We start from the raw sequence: 23,015 nt of genomic DNA on the forward strand, positions 1-23,015 counted from the left end.
ACGTTAAATTTCAGCAAATATTTTTCGTTTCAAAAAGAGAGAGAAAGAACTTACTTAGGTTTACGGGTAAACCAATTTAAAACCCATTCGATGGTATGTTCTACCCTACGTTCTCGAGTGGCACCAATCGATTCTCAAATTTTATAGTCAGGAACTAGAGACCGATTCCCTCATGAACTAATCTTGAATCAATCGGTTCAGACCTGTTCCCATGTTGAAATGGTCTGATTGCTCATTTTAGTTATATTACATCGCAATCTTAACTCGGTGGCGAAACCCTCTTTCTTAAGGTTCGAGTTAGAATCCCCAGATTTGCACATTTACTCACTATTACCATCTATGGCACGAACCTCGTGCATAGACAAGAAATCGGCGGCCCTCCCATGAGCAGCCAGCAAAGCTGGGAAGCGGAGGACATGCACCAGCTTTACGCATTCAATGTCTTGCCCTTTTTCCTGTTCCATCTCCCTCTCTCTCCAATCTCCAACCGTCCCCCATAAAGTTTTGAATCGACCGCTTATCTAACTCCCTACTCCCATCCCAAGGACCCAGATGAGCTCCTCTCTTCAAAATTCAAACTTTCAAAGTCTCTCTTTCTCTCTGTCTGCACCTAATTTTCAAGTGGTCGAGCGATCATGGCTCCTGGACGGTTCTGCATTTATGGAGAGAGAGAGAGAGTGTGGTGTGTGTGTGTGATAGGAGAAAGTGAGACAGCTTTATCCATGTCTTCTCGTGGGTTGGCAGCCGAGATTAGAATAGTGCTATTTTTGGCGCCCGACCTTTTTAGTTGATGCATTTGGATGATGACCGGCGACCACTTCCCAATTTCCTTGTTCATCTTGGGACGCGCATAGTAACACTTATGCTTCAAAAATCATCTTATGATCAGAAATTAATTTTTTTACTTTTTTTCAGAAGTAAAAAATTGATTTTTCTACTTATACTTTAGAAGTCATTTCTTATCAAAGAAATTTATTTGGTAATAATTAAAAATTTCTACTTTTGAATTGTTATTAACACAAAATATTATATGAAAAATTATTATCGGTGGCCAAAAAATTTCTAATTCATTTTTTAACATTTTAAATTTCTTTAAAAATAATTTTTATTATTAAAATATTATTTAATTTCTAAAAATAAAAATTTGTTATTTATTTTTTACTCCGGCGGCCGGAGACGGCAACTCAATGACGGCGGCCGACGCCGTGGTCATTGGTTGGCGGCAAGGGGCAAAGATTGGTGGCGATTGCGGCCGGCAAAGATTAGCGGTTGGCGGCGATCACGACCATCAAAGGTTGGCGGTGGTCGGCGGTGGTCGGCGGAGGTCGGTAGAGGCGGTGGTCAACAATTGCGGTCCGAGATGGGCGGCGACCTCCGTTATGGTTGGCTACCGGGGGCGATCGGCGGGTGGTCGCCAACGGAGGTTTGTAGTGGGCGAGGGTAGGTAATGGTTGATGATTGGCGGTGGTCCTAGGCGGCGGCTAGTGGAGGTCGGTGATGGGGGGCGGCTGGCGACGGCCTGCGGCGGCGGAGGTTGGCGGAGGTAGGTATGATTGAAAAGAGGGTGATGACATAATAAAAAGAGGGTTAAGCAAAAAGTACTTCTTGAGTTTGAGAAGTTATTTTTTTAACTTCTCAAATTAGGAGAAAAAACAACTTCAAAAGTGAAAATTTCTTTTAGAAGTAAAAATTTTTACTAAACGAATTTCTACTTCAGAAGTTACGTTGTCAAACGAATTTTTGCTCCGTAATCACTTCTAGAGCAAAAATCTATTTTTAGAAGTGTTATCATGCACCCCCTTACTATCTTGGGGCACAAATTTGGAAGAGAAATCGGTTAACCACAGGCATTTGGCACGTGCAGATAACCATGATTTAGAGCCGTTTGTATGTGAATTGAAAAATAAAAAAACAAAAAACAGAAGGTATGATGCTTTTTAATTTTGATTCGACCAAAAAAAAAAGTACAATGAGTGCAAATGGAAAGTGGTACACAAATTCAGAATCCTTCCAGTTCTCTTTTGGAATGCGATCAGCTTTACCTGATGAATTTATTGGAAGTTTGATTTGACTTCTCACCTCTTACTCCTGTTTACACTAAATCCGTAAAAATAAAAATTGACCTCAACAACCCACATGAGCTCGTCGGAAACTAGTAAGATAAGGACTAATTTCTATACCAAACTGCCAAAAAAAAAAAAAAAAGAATTGTCTAATCCTCCTGAAAATTGGGTCGGGTCACCAGTTTGACCTAAATGAGGGAAGCACCATTCTCGCCCGTTATAACAAGAAATGATAAAAGTCTCAAAATTTTGGTATTGTTAGGTAAGACATTGAAAATGTCCTTTATTTCTAATTCTAAGCGAGCAGATTTATGTCGATAATCATAATATTCGGCTGACATTTTAAGAAAAGAGCTAAAGGTGTCAACTTATGAGCTTTAGAATTAGAAACCTAAGTTATATAAATCCGAGTAATTTTCAAGAACAACTATAGCATCTTATTTAGTATTTTCTCTCACTCTTAGACTGCGAGGGCCCATTTTGCAGAGATGGTCGTTGATGGGCCTTTACTTTTTGGGCCTCTTGACAGGCCCATTTAGGCCCATCAGTCTCGCGAGACCATAGCATCTATTTAGTATTTTCTCTCTCTCATTAAAACTGTGTGGGCCCATTTTGCAGCATCGTTGTTGATGGGCCTTTTCTTTTTGGGCCCTTTGATGGTCCTATTAGGCCCAGCAGTCTGGCGAGTACACATCAGGAGGCTGCCTGCAGGATGGACGAGGCGAAGGTGAGGAACGCAGAGCTCCGGCGGGAAAAAGCGAAGGTGGCAGTCGTCATCGCGCGAATTGGTATCGACATTTTTCTAGGGCTTTCGCGGTCCCATTCGGAGGAAGAATTTCGGTTTAGGAGGAGTAATTGAAGTCGCGGTTGTGTCGCTGGTTCGGGAGGAGATGGAAGTCGGTGATGTGTTGCAGGAGCTGCTGAACGTGGAGGTCGAGCTTCAAGACGTCCAAGGTCTCTCTCTCTCTCTCTCTCTCTATGATGGGCGCCATTACCTGCTCCTTGTTACGTGACAACTGCAATTGATGTCAGGCGTGAAGCTTCTGATAGTAAATCAGGAACGGCTTGGGTATTGTGATTACTTGCAGAAACTAAATCTTTCCGCTTATGCTGAAACTTTTGTGTCAGAAAAACCAAAAAATACCTGTAAAAGTGCCGGCTTTTTCAAGTTTGCTTGTCCGTTTTAGCTTGGGGATTGATTTTGTTTTGATCGGCTGCGTATTGGTGTTGCTCTTTGTTTTGATTCTTTGCCGGCTGCAATGCAGACCAGATAAAGGTTTTGCTTGATCGGCAAGAGAAGCTGTATGAGCGGCAGGCTGAGCTGAAGTCTTTATTGGAAGTATGCGAGGATGTTGGCAGCCCGTCAAAGGATGGCGCTTCGACGTCAGCGGAAGATTGGTCGGGCATGTTTGACTGGGATGCTCGAGCTGACGATGTCAGGTTCAACATTTTTGGGATACGCAAGTACCGAGCAAATCAGCGGGAGGTTAGTGCTGGAAACATCCCTGTTACGATTTTAGTTGTTAAGCTGGAGGTTAATAGTTGCAGCTGAAGGTCTTGCCTAATTTTGGGATCTTTCCATTTGATTTTTTGCTCTGTATGCTTTGGTTAACCTACATTCATGTCCACCCTGTGATTTGCCTTCCAATTCGAAATCATATAAATCCGCTCCCTTTGTTAATGTAAGTTTTTAGGATCATATCATTGTAATTGCTGATTGCATATTATTTCTTCAGAGTGAATGCAATGCATCTAAAGTTTCTTATACTACTATTCTGACTCAGTCTGCTGTCATCTTTTCTTCTAAGTCTATCAACTTTGGCTCTTGTCATTACTTTCACACAAACATCTGCCTGCCTAATGTTTTTGTAATGGGCATGTCTTACTGTTACAATTTCCATTTGTTGTCTTAACCCAACATGTTACTGATAATTCCCATTTCCTTATTTCCAGATCATAAATGCCATTATGAGTCGAAGAGATGTCCTGGTCATCATGGCTGCTGGTGGTGGCAAAAGCCTCTGCTACCAGCTTCCTGCCATTCTTCAGGAAGGAGTTGCCCTTGTTGTCAGTCCTTTGCTTTCTTTGATTCAGGATCAGGTGTTTTCCTACTTTCTATTCCCTTGTAAATATGTGATATTTTGTGGAGGTTTTTAGTGACATAAACTTATGCAAAGTACCGCTTAGGTGATGGGTCTGGCTGCATTGGGCATTCCGGCACATATGTTGACATCCACTACTGGCAAGGACAATGAAAAGTTTATATACAAGGCGCTTGAAAAGGGTGAAGGAGAGCTGAAGATACTATATGTTACTCCAGAAAAGATATCCAAGAGCAAGAGGTTCATGTCAAAGCTGGAGAAATGCCACCATGTGGGGTGTCTTTCTTTGATAGCAATTGATGTAAATATCTGACTATTCTTTCTGGTTTTGATCTTCAGTGATCTCTGAGCTTTAGTGTTGGTATATTTCAGTTGGAGCAGCCTGTGTTTCTGTGCATGTACCAAGGTGATATGACTTTCCACTTCAAACTTGGAAGTTACGCTACTTCATAACGATAGATAAACAAGATTCTGGTAATGTGTTAAACCAAGGATGGCGGGCCACATAGACTACTTCAAGTGATAACAAGCTTAAGAAATGTAGATATACCAATTTTGTTGATCTGCGTTAGGCTGCCACTTGGGCTGCCTTACGTTGAAACTGCACCTAAGGCTTGTTTTTTAGCATTTAAAATTGGTTTTCCAACCTGGAAGAAACAGCTTGCTAGTTTTGGTATTACATTGTTTGTGGAGCAGCACCTAGGATTCAAATCAAGGACTTCATCATAAAGATAAAATGATCAATGATGTTTGATCCAGTTTCCGTGTAACTAACGTAAATAACTGGAAACATGAAGTACGATTGTTTCTCCCTCGAATTTTGGATACAATGAGCTTTCCAGAAGGTGTGTGAGCAGTCGCAGAAGTTACTGGATAGCGCTGTCCAGCTTTGATTCTGTCTTCTTCTGCTGCTACCTCTCTGTTGATCATCTTTAAAGTAGGTTTAATCTCAACATGTGCTTCCTCAGGATAGGTGGTTAACTAGAGAAACCGACAAAGATACTTATTTTGGCAAACTTATAGTCGGTCAACATCTTAGGCTTGTCACTGGGAAAAAAAAAAACATCATAGATTTGTCTAAATGTTACTTTGCTCATCTACAAAGGGCGAGAAAAGAGGAGGAAGTAGAAGGAAATGTCATGGCGCCTTCTTCCCTTCGGTAACATTAATTGTGCACACGACACTGCCTTTTAGGCACTTGTCTTTCATGACCATAACCTATGGACCATTAGGTTATGCATGCTTGTGAAGACTCAAATAAATGCCACATCAATTAATTGAACCTTGATGTCTATGTGCTGCCTGTTAAGGTTAAATATGGGCAAATAGTTGGTTGTACTAAGTCCTTGCTTGTCTGTAAACTGCAGGAGGCACACTGCTGTAGTCAGTGGGGTCACGACTTTCGGCCTGACTACAAAAACCTTGGTATCTTGAAGACTCAGTTTCCCAATGTTCCTGTGGTTGCTTTGACTGTATGTCTTCTCATATCTTCTTTCTATTGATTTTTGGATGACATGGCTGCTCATGTAGTTACTGGCAATTGCTGCTTGGCACAGTTCTTTCTCTAAAGAATTTGTGGTCTCACGAATGATTGGTTACGTTATATTTACAGGCGACTGCTACTCGGAAAGTACAAAACGATCTGATGGAAATGCTGCAGATCCCCAAGTGTGTTAAGTTTGTCAGCACTGTTAACAGGCCAAATCTCTTTTACACAGTATGTCATTGATTGATTTATTGAATCTTTAGTTATATGCTATATACAATGAGCCAATCTTTATTATGGATGCACTGCAGGTACGAGAGAAGTCATCTGTTGCCAAAGTGGTTATTGACGAAATTGCTGAATTTATACGGGAATCTTATCCCAATAATGAATCTGGCATAGTTTATTGCTTCTCTAGGAAGGAATGTGAACAGGTCTAAGTCCTTCATTCAACTCATTCCTTTTCTCTTTTCTGGGAAGTGTACTGTTTTTCCACAGATGACATTCTTCCAATTCTCTTGCATGTGGAGCTGCAAACTGAGATGAATTTAATATCTCATGCTGGTATTTTAGATCATCGGACTCATTACGTCAACTCTTTTCCTTTTGCTATTATTTGCTCTGTATAGTTTTCAATTTTTTGTCAACTTATAGCAGTTTAGTATTATAAATGCACTCTTTGCATGACTAACTCACAAGAGACAGTACTTTGTTACTTGTTAGACTATATCTTCTTGTAACTGTTGATCAAGAAAAGAAGGTCAAGAATTTATGTTGGGCATTTCTTAATTTCCCCTCACATGTCAGCTCAGATTTTTGGTTTGCAAGTGAAATTGGTAAGATGGACCATAATGTTGGAGAAATGACAATATGGATCAAATATATCTAATATAGAGTCTCCTAAAGTTGTTAGGATTGCTGGCTTCATAGTAATCGATAGGTCTTCGTCTTGATTTAGCGAAGAAGGCAATGTCATTTTCTGTTGCGGTTGCCACATGCTATGTGTTCTTAGAATCACGCTTTTTTTTTGTTCTTAATACTGCAAATACTGTAGTCACCGAATTACGTTTCTATAGTTATTTATCTGTACTCACTTCTGACATGTATGGTGTAGAACAGGTTGCAAAGGAGTTACGCGAGAGAGGAATTTCAGCTGATTATTATCATGCAGATATGGATGTAAATGCTCGTGAGAAAGTTCATTTGAGGTAAACATGGCTTTTGCATACTCACTTTATATGTCGATAAGTTCCTTGACTCCCCCCCCTCTCTCTATATACATATATGTGTGTGGCTGTTCACTTGCAAGATTCTGGTGCAATTCTACCTAGATTTTACTGAAACATAGGCCAACAGTGTTATCACCTGGAGAATTATCAATGAAGATGGCTGCCTTGTGTTTTTGTGCTAAATCAGTCTTGCTCTGTCCAACTATGCTATTTCATTACATTAATCAAACTGAAGGTTTTCAGGTTTTATATGAGCTTTATCTGCTGCTAGAAGAACAGTACCCGGGAGTAGATCAATCTTTTGACTGTAGGTTAGTGTGATATCCTTGACAATGTGTTCGACCTCCAAAGTTGCAGTTTGCATGTTTAATCGGACTACAGAAAGTAGATTTAAACAAAGCTCAAAACATTGTTAAGGTGTGGAAAGAAATAGTGGAGCTCACAGAGACACACACAAGCACACACAGCTCTCAACAGTTCTTCAATCCCCCCTTGCCTGCCATGGCGATAAAGAGTTAGGAAAAGGTCCATTTATCCACTCTGGACTTTTTTTTTCTTGCATAGATGTGCTTGACCCTTTAATGTTTGTCCGTTACAGGTGGAGCAATAGCAAGCTACAAGTAATTGTTGGGACGGTATGTGTATACAGATAAATTATATCCTTTTATCTAATTCACTTTACCTTACTTTTTTCTCGTGGTTGTAGGTGGCCTTTGGAATGGGAATTAACAAACCTGATGGTTAGTGTTGCAAAGTGCTATATATACACGCTGATTTCTTTCCTCAAAGGTCTTTTACTCTTTGAATAGGAATTAGTGGGTCATGCTTATTAATCCGAAGTGGTCTTTACATTTGTAGCTCCATTTCTGAGCATTAGAAATTTTTAACTAAGCATACTCTTTGCCAATGTCATGTGCCAGATTTGCCTTATTTTAGAGTTCTTTTGACTTATTTAAGTTGAATCATTCAACTAATTGTCTGACATCGATGGAATCATGGGAAGGCTGGTAGATTCCCTTTGACCCCTTCGGGTGGAGTAAATCGCTTTGTCATCACCTTCTAGTAGTCCCAGGATTAACTAAACTTAGCTGCTTACTCAATGAAACACATTTAAGAGATCAACTGCTGAAACCAATGCATATCTGTGCATGAATGCACATTCAACATTGGGTACCTGTGTCACATCTGAATTTGTGAAGATGCAATAATCTCACCCCTTGAATTTATTATAGATTAACTCTCTGGACTGATGCGCCAGGTCTGTCTCCTGTGTGCGTGCTCTCGTGTGCCTGCATGGAGATTTTTGTTATCATTTCTTTGAGAGACTAATAGCACAGGCTATCATGTATGTGGCCTTATTTGTGGAACCCTTAGGCAGCCAAAATATCTAATTTCTCTGTTTATGGGTATGTCCATCCAAGTACTTCTCTTTTTAATTTGATGTCAAGTGTTAATGCTATTTCCATCTGGTAGTATACTTAATATTGTTATTTCTCGTAGTCAGGTTTGTCATCCATCACAGTCTGAGTAAATCAATGGAAACATACTACCAGGTTTTTAAACTTCCCTTCTGAACTACTTTTCATGAAGTTTTTTGTTCTGTAACACCCTTTTCTTCAGGAAAGTGGGCGGGCTGGAAGAGATGGACTTCCTTCAGAATGTTTACTATATTATAGGGCTGCAGATGTTCCTAGGCAGGTATAATTTTCTTTTAGTTACTCATTTTCTTTTTCTAGTGCACCGTTCATCCATGAGATGTCTCTCTTTTTTGGACAGAGTTCTATGGTCTTCTACGAGAACTCCGGGTTGCAAAACCTGTATGATATAGTGCGGTACTGTCAGGTATTGTCCCTTTTCCCTTCCTAGTGCTGGACTGGCTGATGATCTTGGCAGTTTTCAATTTTAGAAATAGGGCGCCTTGTACAGTACAGAAGTACAACTAAATACATATAATTTAGATAGGGTGTTCCTGTGTAGAAGGGCACCACATTGCCAGTTTTGGTAATTTTGGTGGAAAAATAAATTTGAGCGTGACAAAAGTATGATGCCAAGAGTATGATCCCATCTGATTATGGAACTTGATCTCAGATATGCTGGTTTATTCCTCCTCTTACTGCAATGGCAAATACCGCATTACAGATATCTGTAATATTGAAATGTTACACTCCAATCCTTACTGTATGAAAGGGTCCCTAAACACATGTCTGAAGTTTGGATACTTTGCCAAGGTCGCACATCCTTAATTTTCATAAATCGCCAAAGCGGACATCAGAATCGTACCCTCACCCAGCACTTTTGCCGAGTGTACTAACGAAATTAAAGGGATAAGTTCCCGCTGCATTTGCACATTCGCTTGTTGGATGTCATAATGTATGTTTGCTAAATAAATTTCAACTTGCCAACTCAATCTTCTAGAATTTTTTCAACTTTGTCCTTACTTCATGCTTTCCAGGGCAGGCTAAAAGCTCTGACTTTTTCTGCACTGTACTTCTTAATTACCATTATTTATGCTATTATGGATGTTGAGAATAAAAATTTCCATGTGAATACTTGTAGCTGAATGGAAAAGGAACTTTTATCTCTATAATAGCCTTAAAGATTATTATATTTGTCAATTTCATGAGACTCTAGTTCCTGGATAATTTTCTAAGTTGTTTCTTGTGTTACAGAGTAAAAGACAATGTCGCCGAAGTGCTTTTTTCAGGCATTTTGCTGAGGCAGTGCAAGGCTGCAATGGTATCATCTGTTAATTATGATATTTAGTTCATAGATAATGCTAGAGATGCTACGAATTCTAGTAAGACTGTTTACTGTATGAGGTGACAAAATCATTCACTTCACTCAGTAAATTGATTTTAGAAGATTTTCTCTGTATAACTAGCATTGTTTTAGTTCAATGTTCTAAAATTGTTTAACAACTAGAGCATGTTTTCACTGCCAGGAATGTGCGACAACTGTGCCTTCTCTAATGAGATCAAAGAGTTGGATGTATCTGGTACATTACCTTGGACTTTCAATCTTCATTTGAGATATATGCTTTGCTTTTAACAAAAAATTCATGACGATCAAGCTGCTGGATCTTATCTTTTTTCTCTATGGTATTTTTTTCCTTTCGATGGCCATACACGTCCCTGATTTGTGAGTTTATTTTAGAGATGTGAATTTCCCCTTTTCGATTGTTAAACCCTAGCTACAGTTGAATTTGTTAATGTTAAACCGATGCTGTGGCCTCACTTATAATAAAGTTCACCTGGACAAATGGAGTGGACCGACTTATAAAAGGAAGTGCTATAGCTTAAATATCTGTCAACATGCACTAGAGTAATCCTCTACAAAATGTTCCTGCTGCTCTGATGCCTTTTTGTTTCTTCAAGACTGACATATGTTTTTTCATCTTTGCATCAAGCTTCCTACTACCTTTTTTCCTTTTTATATGTGTATAAATCATGTGTTTTTATTTTGGCTTTCGATGCCATTACCCTAAAGCTGCCTGCTAGCAGGACAAATAATTCAGGTTCGACTGGTGGTCTTATCTGCAGGTCACGCAAAGCTTGTCATTTCTTTGCTTCAAGATGTACAGGAGAAGGATCAGAGATTGACTATGTTGCAGCTGGTTGATAAATTAAAGACAATGCAAAAGGAGTTAGGAGGTTGTTGTTTGTGCATATTGGTATTGTATAATAAATGCATGTAACTGTAAAATAAACACATACTTGTTAGGTTCGTTCGTTTGTGTACTTCTCTAGTGATTTGAGTACTTCTCTTGTAAATATTCATTTGGTGATCCTGATGTGTAGTTCTTCGACCCTTAGGCTTTACGGCTTCATCCTCTAGTTTAACATGATATTCAGGCAGCAAATTAATAGCTTAGTCTGGCTATGTCATTTGTACTTAAATGTCTCTAAATCTGTAGCAGTGTTATATGAATTGCCTCAAGGAGAGTCATGTTGAAGTGATAAATGATATGAGATGTGTAAAGATACTTGAAGGATCAGGTTTTAAATCTTAGTTTTTTATGTGCATCTGCATGGGACAAAGCAATTAAGTTCCTCCTGGGGTCTTTTCAAGAGATGATGTTATTTGGTATCAATCAAACAACTTGACAATCAGCTGCAAATGGATGGGTTTCCGTAAATGGGTTTCCTTTTGTTTTGATACTGATAAATCCCCTATTGTGTGAGTTACGCTATCCATTTATTTTGAATCATCCATTTTTCTTGCTTGATAATGCCAACTCTAGGAGTCTAACTTTCTTTTGCAATTCTACCTAGTTCCAGCTTTATTTTTCTCTCATGTTATTTTTCTGCTGTATATCTTCTCCAGGTTCTGATCTTAAAAAGGAGCAATTAGAGCAACTTGTGGTACAGTTGATATTGGATCGAGTGTTGGTAAGAACTTATAGTCTCCTGACCTTTTAACTTATTTTTGTGATTTTTCTGACGTATTATTGTCATTTCGTCTGGGATAAGAATGAGTACTTGGATCTGTGTCCCTGGAGGACGCTAGAGAAATTCTTAATCGCTCTTGCTAAATAACGGTCTTTTAAGGTGGTTAATTTTCGCATGGGTGAAGACATAACCGAATTTTAGTTTCTTTCTGTATCTTTCAGAACTACGTGAAACAAGATGTTACACCTGTGTGATTTCCTCATTCTAAGAAGTTTTTTTTTCCCCCCCGTGAAGACTTTCCTTGATATGTACACCTGCTAGTTAACATGTTCATACTCTCTTGGTGAGTTCTATTGTTTTGATTTTGTAGAAAGAAGAATATCAACATACACCTTATGCCACAAATGCTTATGTGACAGTTGGACCATTGACAAAGCAAGTTTTGCAAGGTAAGGATTCTTTCTTCACAGCGTATGTCTCTTGTTAGTTTTATTGCATATCATCCACGTATTATTCCCTTCTGTTCTAAATACTACTAAGTAAGGTTTGCAATGACCAGGATTTCCTTGTTTTTGGAATATCTGCATTTGGTGTGCCTGATTTTGTTAATGGAGTTCCCTTGGGGGCATACCCTTGAGGTTTAAGTTTCGGGGATTTTTCACTTGCTGACTTTTCCATCTGTCAATACTTTATAAATATCTTAGCATATATGTTGTGAAATCAAACCTAGAATATCTTGTGCTTAGCGTATCTTGTGAAATCAAACCTAGGAGTATCTTGTGCATCATGCATGCATGCTTCTTATCTTCCAGAAGGTGAAACATATAGTGTGAAAAATTCTTCTAGTTCTTAAAATTTACGTAATCTACGGTTATTTTTACTTGCAGTTGAAACCTGTTGAGATTGCTTGTCCTTGATTAAATTGTTCCTTTGCTCGAGAAAATGAGAATGTGGTCCTCTTGAAGCAGTTACTTGTCCATTGGTGATAGCAGTAAAATTTAAGGACCTGTGCCCCATAAGATTGGTGTTTTAATCTCAACTTCCTGCAATGGATATGTTTTGGCATATCTCAGGAAGTGGACCAGCATATGTTGCAAATTTCATCAATGTGCCTCTTTATTGTTAAGCAAGTCGGTGTTGGAGAGCTTCCAATCAGAACTCTCCAATCCCGCTGTTGAAATAGGCCATACACCAGTGCTCTGGGGAGCTTGGCCACTGGCATCATATCCTTTTAAAGCCAATCTGTTTACACAGTGCATCATCAACTTCCTAATCCATCCAGATAATTAAAAATGAAATAATTGGTGGCCTACAGTTACAATGGCTAGGAATGCTGTTCTTATAACTGACTGACTTTCCATGCAATGGGACGATGCAAGATTCTATTGACCTGATTTTGTACTAATCTATCTATATGGGTCTTGCTGTCCATCTCAATAAAAGCATTAATGTCCAAATGTCAAACCTCTCACTACTTGGACACTTGAGAAGGAAGCGCATGTTTATACTGAATGCTGCTTCACATTTCTTAGAAAGTTAAAAACAGGAAATCCTTTCCCATCACGTAACGGTTCAGATTATTTGAGGAGTTTATTTTGAGGTATGGACAAAGGAATAATTCTGAAAGTCGCGCTTATGAATGAAGATGAGGGGACAGTTACTGCCTTTGCTTTTCCTCTGTTTGTGAATCTTTTTGAGTTCATACCGTAGACATGGCTTCTTTTCTCATGCCGGTTCACGATGAGGGCTTTGTCCACTGATAATTTTTGCTCCTTGTTAAAGCTGCATTTTATCCAGCTTTTGCGTTAATCCTTTATCATGAGCTTTTGCATATTACCCTGTTGTAGAATATGTATGGTCGCACATGATATGCCTATGTGGTAGGTCCAGCAGCTTGTCTGAGAGAATGGGATGTATTCTAACACCGACAGTGCTTATTTTCACGCAGGAAAGATGATGATTAAGCTTGAAGTTTTAAGCAATCAGAATAGAATGAACGGCAATATCAAATCTACTAAGCGCAGCCTCACCACCTCTGGTTTAGAGTTTAAACTTGATGAGCTGCGAAAGGAACTCTCTTCTATTCATGGGGGGATATTACCACATTCAGTGTTGACAACTCAACACATAAATATGATTGGCGCCAGAAAACCCGGCTCAATAGAAGAGGTAAGTGTTGACTATCTTTTTGCACTGAGAATTCATATCTCCTGGTTCAAAGTGTCGCATAAATATGCTTACTTTGTTTGTCAAGAAGAGCTTACCTGAGTATGTTTTCATGAAGATAAAGGAATGCCATTGGAGCATGTATTTTGGAAATCTTGTAAGCCAAGTGTTAATCATATCACCTGAGCTCATTTTTCTGAATGCATCCAAATCTAAACAATCAAATGGTAGAGTAGCCAGTTCAACTTGATAGCCTTTGTCTGATCAGATTGGTGTAGTTCTTTTAGCTGTGTGTGCGTGCAATTGGGGAGAAACATGATTACTTCAGAGCACCTTTATTCTTCATGCTAAATAGCTCAGAGAAGTTTTAGTTTCCAACTAATTTACTGAATCCAGTGATATTGGTAATTTATTACTTATGTAAAAGAAATTTATGCCCGCCAAAAAGATGAAAAAGAGTTTGCTTTGTGAAGCCTGCCCAAAAAATGGACTGGCTTCCCTAGGTAAGTTAATGCAAAGTGGTACAGTTAGTGTTAGGCGATCTTCATACTACCCAAGGAGACAATTTCTCTGCATCTCTTTGTTGCTATTTATTGTCACTTGGATGAGGACTTTACTATGCCATTTGTTATTCTGGCAGCTGGAGAGCATAATCGGGAAGCTCAAGGCAGAGAAGTATGGGAGTAGAATTCTTGAAGAAGTCAAGAAGTATGAAGGCTCTGATCGGCCTGACAAGAATTCGTCGCAAAAATGCCAAGGCACTGATAATAGAGCATCGAAGAGACCAAAGATGAAAAAGCCTCTTGTTCTTATAGAGACAAGCGAAGACGAAGAAGCGTGATAATATCCCGCATCTCCGGAGCCATTTTTGTTGAAGTACCGTGAATTTACTCAAACAGATGGGGATTAGATAATGCTAAATAGATTCACATGCTATGGTCCTATTTGTAGTTGGCTCAAACAGGCGCATTTCGGTCTATCCGATATTTATTCTTCCTCCTCTTTGGGTGGGTGTGTAGTCGGTGGATCAGTTCACTTGTTCATGAGTAGCTTGTATTTTTGTGGCCCAAATTGTGACTCCTTGGCTGTTTCGGGGAGTGTCAAATTAGCCGAGGATGCGACGAAAAATTCTTGCTTGCTAGCCTTGCTTCTTTTGTGGAAAAATTGTCCTAAATTTATTGTAATTATATCAATTCAGCCCTAATTTTTTTTTGTCAATTTGGTTTTAATTTTTTTTTTTATAATTATGTCAATTCAATCCATCCCGTTAAATTTAGCCGGCCGTTGCTGACTTGGATGCTGACCATCTGGTGGCATAATATTTTGATGATATTTTATTTTTTTGAATTCTTTTCCTTTTTTCTTTTTTTTCCTTCTCTCTTCTTTCTCTTGCTGGCGACAGGCCAGAGGCAATGGCAAGGTTCAGATCCGGGCTGACCTCGCCGTCTGCACCTCACCGTCATCGGGCAAGGCCGGCCGAGATCTCCTCAGATCTGGTAGGCCTCGGGGGACTTGCATAAGCATCGGTTGTGGAAGTACACTGAGTAATCGAAGCTCTTGAACCGCCTGCCCACTGGAATCTCCTCGTATAGCCGATTGTAGCTCACGTTCAGGAACTGGAGCTCCAGACCCACTATGGCCTTTGGAATCAACCCATAAATCTTATCGTGTTTCATCTCCAGGGTCATCAGGCTCTTGTTAAACTCCAACCTCGACAGGTCGAACTCGAACTGGTTCCTCAAGATGTCAATGTAGTACGTGCTCTTGTTCCTCTCGAAAACCAGCGATGTGTCCCCTTGAAACCTTGTTCAAGGCTGACGGAGCCGCGTCTCCCATGCCAAATCTGGGCTAGCGAGGTCGGCCTCGCATGACCAAGCCTTGTTGAAGGCTGAAGTAGCTGTGTCCCCCATATCTGGACCTCGCTGTCGCCAAGCGATGTCGGCCGAGATCTCGCTAGATCTGGGCTGGCGAGGCTTGGTCTCGTGCAGCCATGGCAAGTCCGACCTCGTAAGCCGTTGCCTCTATCCGGTCACCAGCAAGAGGAAGAAGAAGAAGATACAAGGAAAAAAAGAAAAAGAAGAAAAAGGAATATATATATATATATATATATATATATATATATATATATAATAAAAAAAGTATTATGTTGCAGAACGCCCGGCGCCGGTTAGTGTCCATGTCGGCGCCGGCCGGCCAAATTTGATCGTATGGATTAAATTGATATAATTATAAAAGATTCATGATTGAACCGGAAAAAAAAAAGTTTAGGACAGAATTGATATAATGACAACAAATTTATGGCTTTTTTTTATAATTTTCCCCTTCTTTCTCTCCGACGCCGTACTTATATTTCGACGGTTGATGATCATTGTGAAGTGGGGCCATATGGTTTGTCGTACGGGGCAATGACAACACTGCATGATCTTCCAAAATTATGGGAAATGTGCAGCAGCTGCTCGAAGGACTTGGTTTTCTTTTAGTGCAGAGTCAACTACCAACTTCTGCAGATTCTTCTGAGCACTCATTCAAGCTTGTTTGCCTAGAAATCTCAGGTGTCCTCCTTAACGTAAGCCCGAATCCAGGTATCATCGTCCAATGTGACTCGTTGAAAAGGGAACTTGAAGGTCCTCTTCTGACCGGTAAGAGCGTGCGTCGGTCTCGGTCCAACTTGCGAATCGACTGAAATTGGTGTGGACGGTCTAGTTCGGGGGCAATTGATGGATAATTGAGGTAACGCAAATTGGCATGTGTCGGAAAGGGGTAAGTCAGTATCCAAATCAAAGAGGAAATCTATTATGAGGCCATTATCTTAGAATCAATGCAAGGCTGAAATCGACGTGATAGAAGATGGTGATGGACGATGCGCAGTGCTTTGTGTTGCCTAGATCATTGTAAATTATAATATCCTTAGCCCCGTGAGGCTACATTTGGTAATCGGGATAAAAAATAGGATGTGATAAGATTTATCATATTCCGTGTTTGGCTTCTGTCCATAACATGACAAAATGGAATGTAGCCTGGATATAATTATCCCATGGAGGAGGTGAGATAAGGGTGTATATGATTTTTTATGTCTATGATATAAAAGCTATTTATTTCCAAGAACAAAATTCTTGAATAATAAAATTAAAATAATAATTAATTTGGAATTATATTTGAATTCTAATATTAATGCCAACGTAAAAATAGAAAATAATTTTTTTTGTATATACCTGTATGTATTTATAAATTTGAGTTTCTTTCTACTTTATAACATATATTTTGTGCGTACACACACTTCATATTCATATCATTACATATTTTAAGTATGGTAGTATAGTTTGTTATTTAATAAAATATTTATTAAGAAATGATGGAACGAAATAAAAATAATGAAAAAAGATATATAAAAATTAAAAAATAAGTAAATAAAAATGCAGTAGAAGAACCATATTTTAAATGAACAAATTCAAACTTGAAAATGATTTTTCTAATTCTCGAAGAATGTAGAACAATGAAATATATATTCTTCTCTTATGTATCTTTGGTTCATATTAAAGTTTCAACATTCCGTTGTATTTTTTAGTTCACGTTAAAACTTTATGAAAACGGTGAGATAGCTGAAATTGTTTCTTGATAGTAGGTTTTTGGTTGACGTCAAAAGTTTATAAAAGAAGAAAAAGAGTCAAAACTTATTCTCCTCCGTAACTTTATTGCTCATGTCGAAGTTTAACCAAACCACGAGAGAAAAAAACTTTCCGTAATCGCAAATGTGAATGATCTTATTTTTTTCTCTCTTACTAGAGTTGGAAATGAATTATGAGAGATTCTTATACTCTCCGTTTGTGCATTTTCGGGTTCTGTTTACATCGATATGTGCAAATGCCAAATAATGAATATCATAGGATATGCACATATCTAATTTTATTACTGCGATTTATCAAACAATGGATGTGATATGGTAAAATCTTTAGATTTCATGTCCTGTTCAATCCAATCCTATCTTGGTCAGAAATCTAGACGATCAAACACACCCTAAGAAGTCATCGGCTCAAGAACTTTCGTATAAGTTTGAATTGTTATTTGGAGGGGAGAATTGAGGTAAATCGATGTGCAGACTTTCGTATCATTAAAATTGTAAGCAAGTTCTATTTAAGGGCGTGCCTACTTTGCGATATAATAAAAGGAAGATTAATATCTTTGAAATTCTATAATGTAGTCTTTTTTTTGGTCAAATATAATGTAGCCCAATGAGAGGGGAAAGAGAGACAATTAGGCACATCATTAAGTCTTAAATTATTTTAACAAAGATGGTGGATTATTAAGAAAAAAACACTGCTTTTCCCTATTAGACTGAATCCTAGAAACTTAATTTTTCTTTTGCCATAGAACAACCTTTTTTTTTTTTGGTCAAAATAAAGCTTGATCTTCTCCCAACAAAATTGGCCGTCCACTCGAACCATGGCAAACATCGGCGGTCGACCCCCGGCCGAAGCTCCCTCTAGCTCCGGATCCGGCAGCCTCCACTGAACATGTGAGCTGCTTCTTCTCCTTCTTTGGTTTTTGAGTGACTCCTATTAACGTAGTTAAATATGATAGTGGAAAAAAGACTTCAATTGTAAAAATCAAGTGAGGAACCTGATTCGGACTTCAAAGAAGAAAACTTAAAAGGACTCAATTGCAACAATAGCTGAAATTAGAGGACGAAATTCAAATTTAGACCTTTTATTGACAATGCGAGATTTTTATCTACTCGCTCGCTCTCTCTCTCTCTCTTTCCTTAAAATTGCCATATCTTTTTCCTAAATCATTTCGTTCTTCGTCGATTATGTCAACGTTGTCAACGATATTGTCCGTAGATCCAATTCATTCCTGTCCATCGCCATTCTAAAAGCTTCTTGTCTAGACCGGCGACCGCTCCACGTCGTCGTCCGACCGGCTCGTTACGGGGTTATCACTGTCCCATGCCTCTTTCGCTCGGTTAGGGTTCCTTTCCGAGCTCTACGATCAGTCCTCTCTTGCAAGTCCGCAGTCGGCATGAAGCTCTCCTTCAACGCCTCCAAGAAGCCTCCCAAGCCGGCGGCCAAACCCCTCTCCACCACCTTCGGCTTGGCCGACGACGGCGAGGCGCCATCTTCATCGGCGCGCGAGCAGATCACCCAATTCGATTCCTCCGATGCCCCGGCGGATGACGCAAGCCGCAGGGTTATCCCACCGAAGCCCAACGAATGGCGCCCCACCAAGAAGATGAAGAACCTCGACCTGCCTCTGCAGCCGGACCCCGCCTCCGAATCCTCCTCCGATCTCTCCCGGTTCCAGCCCCAGTCAAGGTCCCTCGACGATGAGGCCAACGCCAGTGCCGTGTCGTACGGCCTCACTGTCCGTCAGAGAGAGAACGGCGGCGGCGACGAGCTGTTGGGGGACGACGGCGAGGTCAAGCCCGAAGCGCTCGGAAAATCGAGGGTGGATGATTCCAGGCTAAAACTGAGAGAGGAAATGGCAAAGTTGGGGAATGATCCAGGGTACGACGACATGCCCGTCGAGGAATTTGCGGCCGCGTATCTTAGGGGTTATGGTTGGCAAGAGGGGAAAGGGGTGGGGAAGAATGCCAAGGAGGATGTTCCGCCTAGGCAGGTTGAGAAGAAGAGGGGTCGAGAGAGGTTTGGGCTTGGGTTTGAGCCCCTTGAGCCAGTGCGGGAAGAGAAGGCCAAGGGGAGGGATAGTCGGGGAGGTGAAGGGAAGCTTCGAGTGGGTAAAGAGGTGAGGATTGTTGGGGGAAGTAGAGAAGACTTGTTTGGATTGAAGGGAAAAATTGTGGAAGTAGTGGGCAGCGAATCGGTGATTCTGAATCTCTCAAGGAGAGAAGAGGAAGTCAAGGTCAGGATCACAGATCTCACTGAGTTGGGTTCTGCTGAGGAAGAAAAGTTTTTGAGGAAGATGAAGGAGCTTCGAATTAAGAATGATAGCACTGGAAGTCGTAGAAAGAGTGGAAATGAAGTGAAGAGAGATGTTCGAAATGGTGGAGATAAGAGGGGTGACAGTGGTAAAGCTGGATGGCTGATGAGTCACATTAGGGTTAGAGTGATCAGCAAGGATTTGAAAGGTGGGAGATTGTATCTGAAGAAGGGAAGGGTGGTTGATGTGGTTGGACCGAATGTATGCGATATATTGATGGATGAGAGCAAAGAACTTATTCAAGGTGTAGATCAAGAATATCTTGAGACTGCATTACCCAAGCGTGGGGGTTCGGTTTTCGTTTTGTCTGGTCGTTATAAGGGTGTCCATGGGAGTCTAGTGGACAGGGATTCTGACCGAGATACTGGTGTTGTCCGTGATGCTGATAGTCAGGAGTTGTTCAATGTGCGGCTTGAACAAATTGCTGAGTATGTTGGAGATCCAAGCTTAATGGGATATTGATTTGCTTGATGCCTCAACCGTGTCAGAAAGAAGGTAGGCATCCTGTTTGACATGTCTCCTATTTAGTATAGTATTTGGGCAGATTGTCATATTTGATCGATGCATTCAGCAGTTGCTTGATGTGATGGTGATGATATTATATCTTTTGGGTACTTTTTTTTGTCACTAGAAATGTACTAAATAATTGAATGTTCTTTTATTGAGCTGTAATGGCAGTAAGGACAGACTGCGTGCTTGACTAGTTAGATCTCAACCTAATAATCTTATTTGGATGATACTCCTAAACCTCTTTGTAAGCATTTTGCTGTAAATTATTTTGATTTCAAGTTCTTTAGGAAAGAGCTGTATGGATGTACTCTTTGAAAGTGGATCAAGATCGGTGCCTGCGATTTCCAAAAGTTGTGCATGGTGGAAGTAGAGAGTGGATTTCTGAACACGGTGCAGGTTGACTTACTATAGCTTGTCCCTAGCCGTATGATTGTCGACATACAAATATATGGTCCAAAAATCAGTAAAGTTTCATAACATTAACTTCCAGTCTCTTGGTCGTGATTTGTTTGAGTCAAAAGTTAGACGAATGATACATCTAATCTTGAGTTGAGTCAATAGCTGCTTACTTAGTCGGACAATACTGAATCGCTCACCATTTTTGCTCTTTGCTGGGGACTTCGGTGCAACCAATTTTGTTCTCTGGATTGAATCAATCAAACAATCGATTAGTTTGTCTTTGTGCTTGGTGCCTGGCGAATCATTCCTAGATGGGCAATTCAATATGTTTGTTGCTTCGGGTTTATGTAGTTCTTTGGCATGGTTGATGAGCCGTAGTGGTGGTAAAAGTTTTAGAAATTGATGACTTTTATCTGATAAGGCTGATTTGATAGTTTGGTCTTGGGTTGTAGAGAAGTTTGCTGTTAGACTTATTTGTTTGAGTTCCTATAATTGTCTTAACTTGATAAAACTAACCAAATCGATAGTATATGTTGAGGAAACAATTTTTTTTGTCAACAATAAGGCTATGATCCCTCTTGCACCTAATGGAGAATGTTGTAACTGATAGTCGTTCAATGTCTTTGCAGTTTGCATTTTTCCCTAGGAAATAATTTTTTTGCTTGATGATAACGATTAAAGTACTAAGTTACTTCTTCGCTTCTTATCTGTTATTGCCTTAGAGCCGCATCTCATAAATGATGAACTAACTTCATGGTTTGGTTTGACTTTTAACCTTATTAGATTGGTTTTGGTGAAAATAAATTTGGTTTTTTTTTTTTTTAGGGTATAAACTATACACCAAACAGAACCAAGAACCAAAAAATTCCTAGTCACCATGATATGAAATTGTGTTTTTTTAAGTACAGTTGAAGCAAATTTATATTGACACAGTAAAATTGTACTTTCACTTCCCACTTTTTTCTCCTTGTCAACTCACTTATAAGTATTTGTGATTTAGTCTTAACTCTTATAATGGATGGAAGATTTGAAAGAGGAAAAAAGAGAACCCACCCACAATGATTCTTTTATTTGGGTAACTACAAGGGAAGGGAATGGAAGAGAAATTCAGGTACTTCCTTTTGGACTAAAAAAAGTAGTTATTTTAAAGTCGGGGATAAATGATGGAAGTTGTGGTGTGCTGATAACCACAAGAATATCCTTGGTGAGAAGTGGGAAACAAGAGAAAGACCGAGGCTACTTCAATCTGCCAATCAATTTAATTGCCCTCCACATAGTTTTCCCCCAGTATGCCTTTAAGTTGAGAATTCACCTTCCTATCTTATTGTTTTCTCCACAGTACTCGACTTTCACTGCATAATTAGTTTTCAGCATACATCGCCGCTTTCTTCTTAAGCTTTACATCCAATTATCTGGGTTTAGGCTGGTATTTGCTCATGGAGAATTGGATCGGCTACTGTGCAGGGATGGGTATATGATGCATGTGAGTTGCAGAGATATGGCTAGTAGTTGCTGAACACCTAAAAAGTTATGAGGAGCAGCAGATGACCGCCCAAGATTTGATACGAATACTTACCTACGTATTCTGTGAACCATCTGCATTTGGATCTTCACAACCACAATTGCGGGTACATTCATTTGTGTGCATGGCTCTGCGACGGGATATCATCCCATCAACAGTTGGGTGTCGGTTGATTTCGATTTGTATTATTGACATCCAGGTTGCCATAAGAATGAGAAGACTGGATGCTGCTATGTAACTTGTTCGATTACTTCCAGGTGATCAAAGTGAAGAGCTTCTCGCTTCCGTTGTTTCTGTTTCTTTTCGAGGGTCCCTTACTAGAGGAGAAACAGAGGTTTGTTGTATTTTCCTCCACTGTGCAGACACAATATTTACTTCTGCGGGCATTGTGGCACGGTTTTATCCGGCGTTCATGCTGGGCATGCATTGAGTTTGTTCACAGCGAAGATCCAGTTCACAGCGAAGATGCAGTGAGACTGCTACAGAGTGTGTTTCATGCGGGTAAGAAAAATCACACGATAGATGTGACCAAATAGGTCTACCTCTTTTTAGCGGTCTTGTTAAGGTAGGGGTGGGGCGGTAAGAGTTCTGATAAAAAATAATGCTTGGATTAGAGTGGCTCATTATGGGACCGCCGGTCACGGCCTCCCTCTTTGATAAAGTTCATATTATAACTCATGAGGTGGCTCGAATTGACTCCACAGCACCGGCAATCATTCAGCGTTATTCGACGCCGTGCTCGCTTTTGCGATTCGCTGCCGGCCACGGCTGCTCTCATATATACCTGGGAATCTAATTGATCATGGGAATTAATCAGGGTCAATGAATGATAACATGAGGATAATCAAATGATGGGCTGTTCGGCCAACTCTTCTAGTGTAGGAATATGGTCCAACACTGATCTGTCCGCTTCGGCTCGTATCGAAAGAAACTTTTTTGGGTAAAAAACAAACCTTAGTTTAATAGAATCGATTTGTCGTCAACAATAATAACAATTGGAATTCACACGGTACGGAGATGTGATGTGGTCCAATTTGTGCATACTTTATTGTTAATAATTAGAATTATGATTATCCCGTTTCTTATCAAAGAAATGCATGGAAAAATTGAGAACATGCTCATATGATACATTAGTAACCGTAAGATATTTCGTCATACTATGTACGAAATTCAATGATCATTTTGTCTGCGATCTTGTGATGTTTTATCATATCAA

At 39.8% G+C, this 23,015-nt stretch overlaps 2 protein-coding genes across 3 annotated transcripts; both read left to right on the top strand.

Moving 5' to 3' along the window:
* The first annotated feature begins 2,784 nt into the window (after positions 1–2,784).
* LOC115727938 (ATP-dependent DNA helicase Q-like 2) lies at positions 2,785–14,615 on the top strand. Its single transcript, XM_030658254.2, has 20 exons — positions 2,785–3,017; positions 3,329–3,549; positions 4,017–4,163; positions 4,251–4,466; positions 5,533–5,637; positions 5,778–5,882; positions 5,963–6,085; positions 6,771–6,859; positions 7,479–7,515; positions 7,587–7,620; positions 8,381–8,433; positions 8,501–8,578; positions 8,657–8,722; positions 9,550–9,616; positions 9,822–9,875; positions 10,420–10,530; positions 11,204–11,268; positions 11,639–11,717; positions 13,217–13,437; positions 14,075–14,615. The coding sequence occupies exons 1-20, from the start codon at positions 2,954–2,956 to the stop codon at positions 14,273–14,275; spliced, it is 2,136 nt and encodes a 711-aa protein (XP_030514114.1). The 5' UTR covers positions 2,785–2,953; the 3' UTR covers positions 14,276–14,615.
* Positions 14,616–18,322: 3,707 nt separating this feature from the next.
* Positions 18,323–22,241, top strand: LOC115727940 (protein MOS2). Of its 2 annotated transcripts, none has more exons than XM_048276849.1 (2): positions 18,323–19,863; positions 21,692–22,241. In XM_048276849.1, the coding sequence occupies exon 1, from the start codon at positions 18,451–18,453 to the stop codon at positions 19,828–19,830; it is 1,380 nt and encodes a 459-aa protein (XP_048132806.1). In that variant the 5' UTR covers positions 18,323–18,450; the 3' UTR covers positions 19,831–19,863; positions 21,692–22,241. The 2 variants fall into 2 exon arrangements, with proteins under 2 accessions (XP_048132806.1, XP_030514118.1); XM_030658258.2 differs by having other exon boundaries at positions 21,742–22,241.
* Positions 22,242–23,015: the final 774 nt, after the last annotated feature.

The sequence above is a fragment of the Rhodamnia argentea genome, chromosome 3 (genome assembly GCF_020921035.1).
Source record: "Rhodamnia argentea isolate NSW1041297 chromosome 3, ASM2092103v1, whole genome shotgun sequence".
NCBI classification, from domain to species: domain Eukaryota; kingdom Viridiplantae; phylum Streptophyta; class Magnoliopsida; order Myrtales; family Myrtaceae; genus Rhodamnia; species Rhodamnia argentea.

Coding starts and splice junctions, on each gene's coding strand:
- LOC115727938 (XM_030658254.2), top strand. CDS start 2,954: ATGGAAGTCGGTGATGTGTTGCAGGAGCTGCTGAACGTGGAGGTCGAG. Junction 6,086..6,770: donor CTAGGAAGGAATGTGAACAG/GTCTAAGTCCTT, acceptor GGTGTAGAACAG/GTTGCAAAGGAGTTACGCGA. Junction 8,723..9,549: donor ATATAGTGCGGTACTGTCAG/GTATTGTCCCTT, acceptor CTTGTGTTACAG/AGTAAAAGACAATGTCGCCG.
- LOC115727940 (XM_048276849.1), top strand. CDS start 18,451: ATGAAGCTCTCCTTCAACGCCTCCAAGAAGCCTCCCAAGCCGGCGGCC.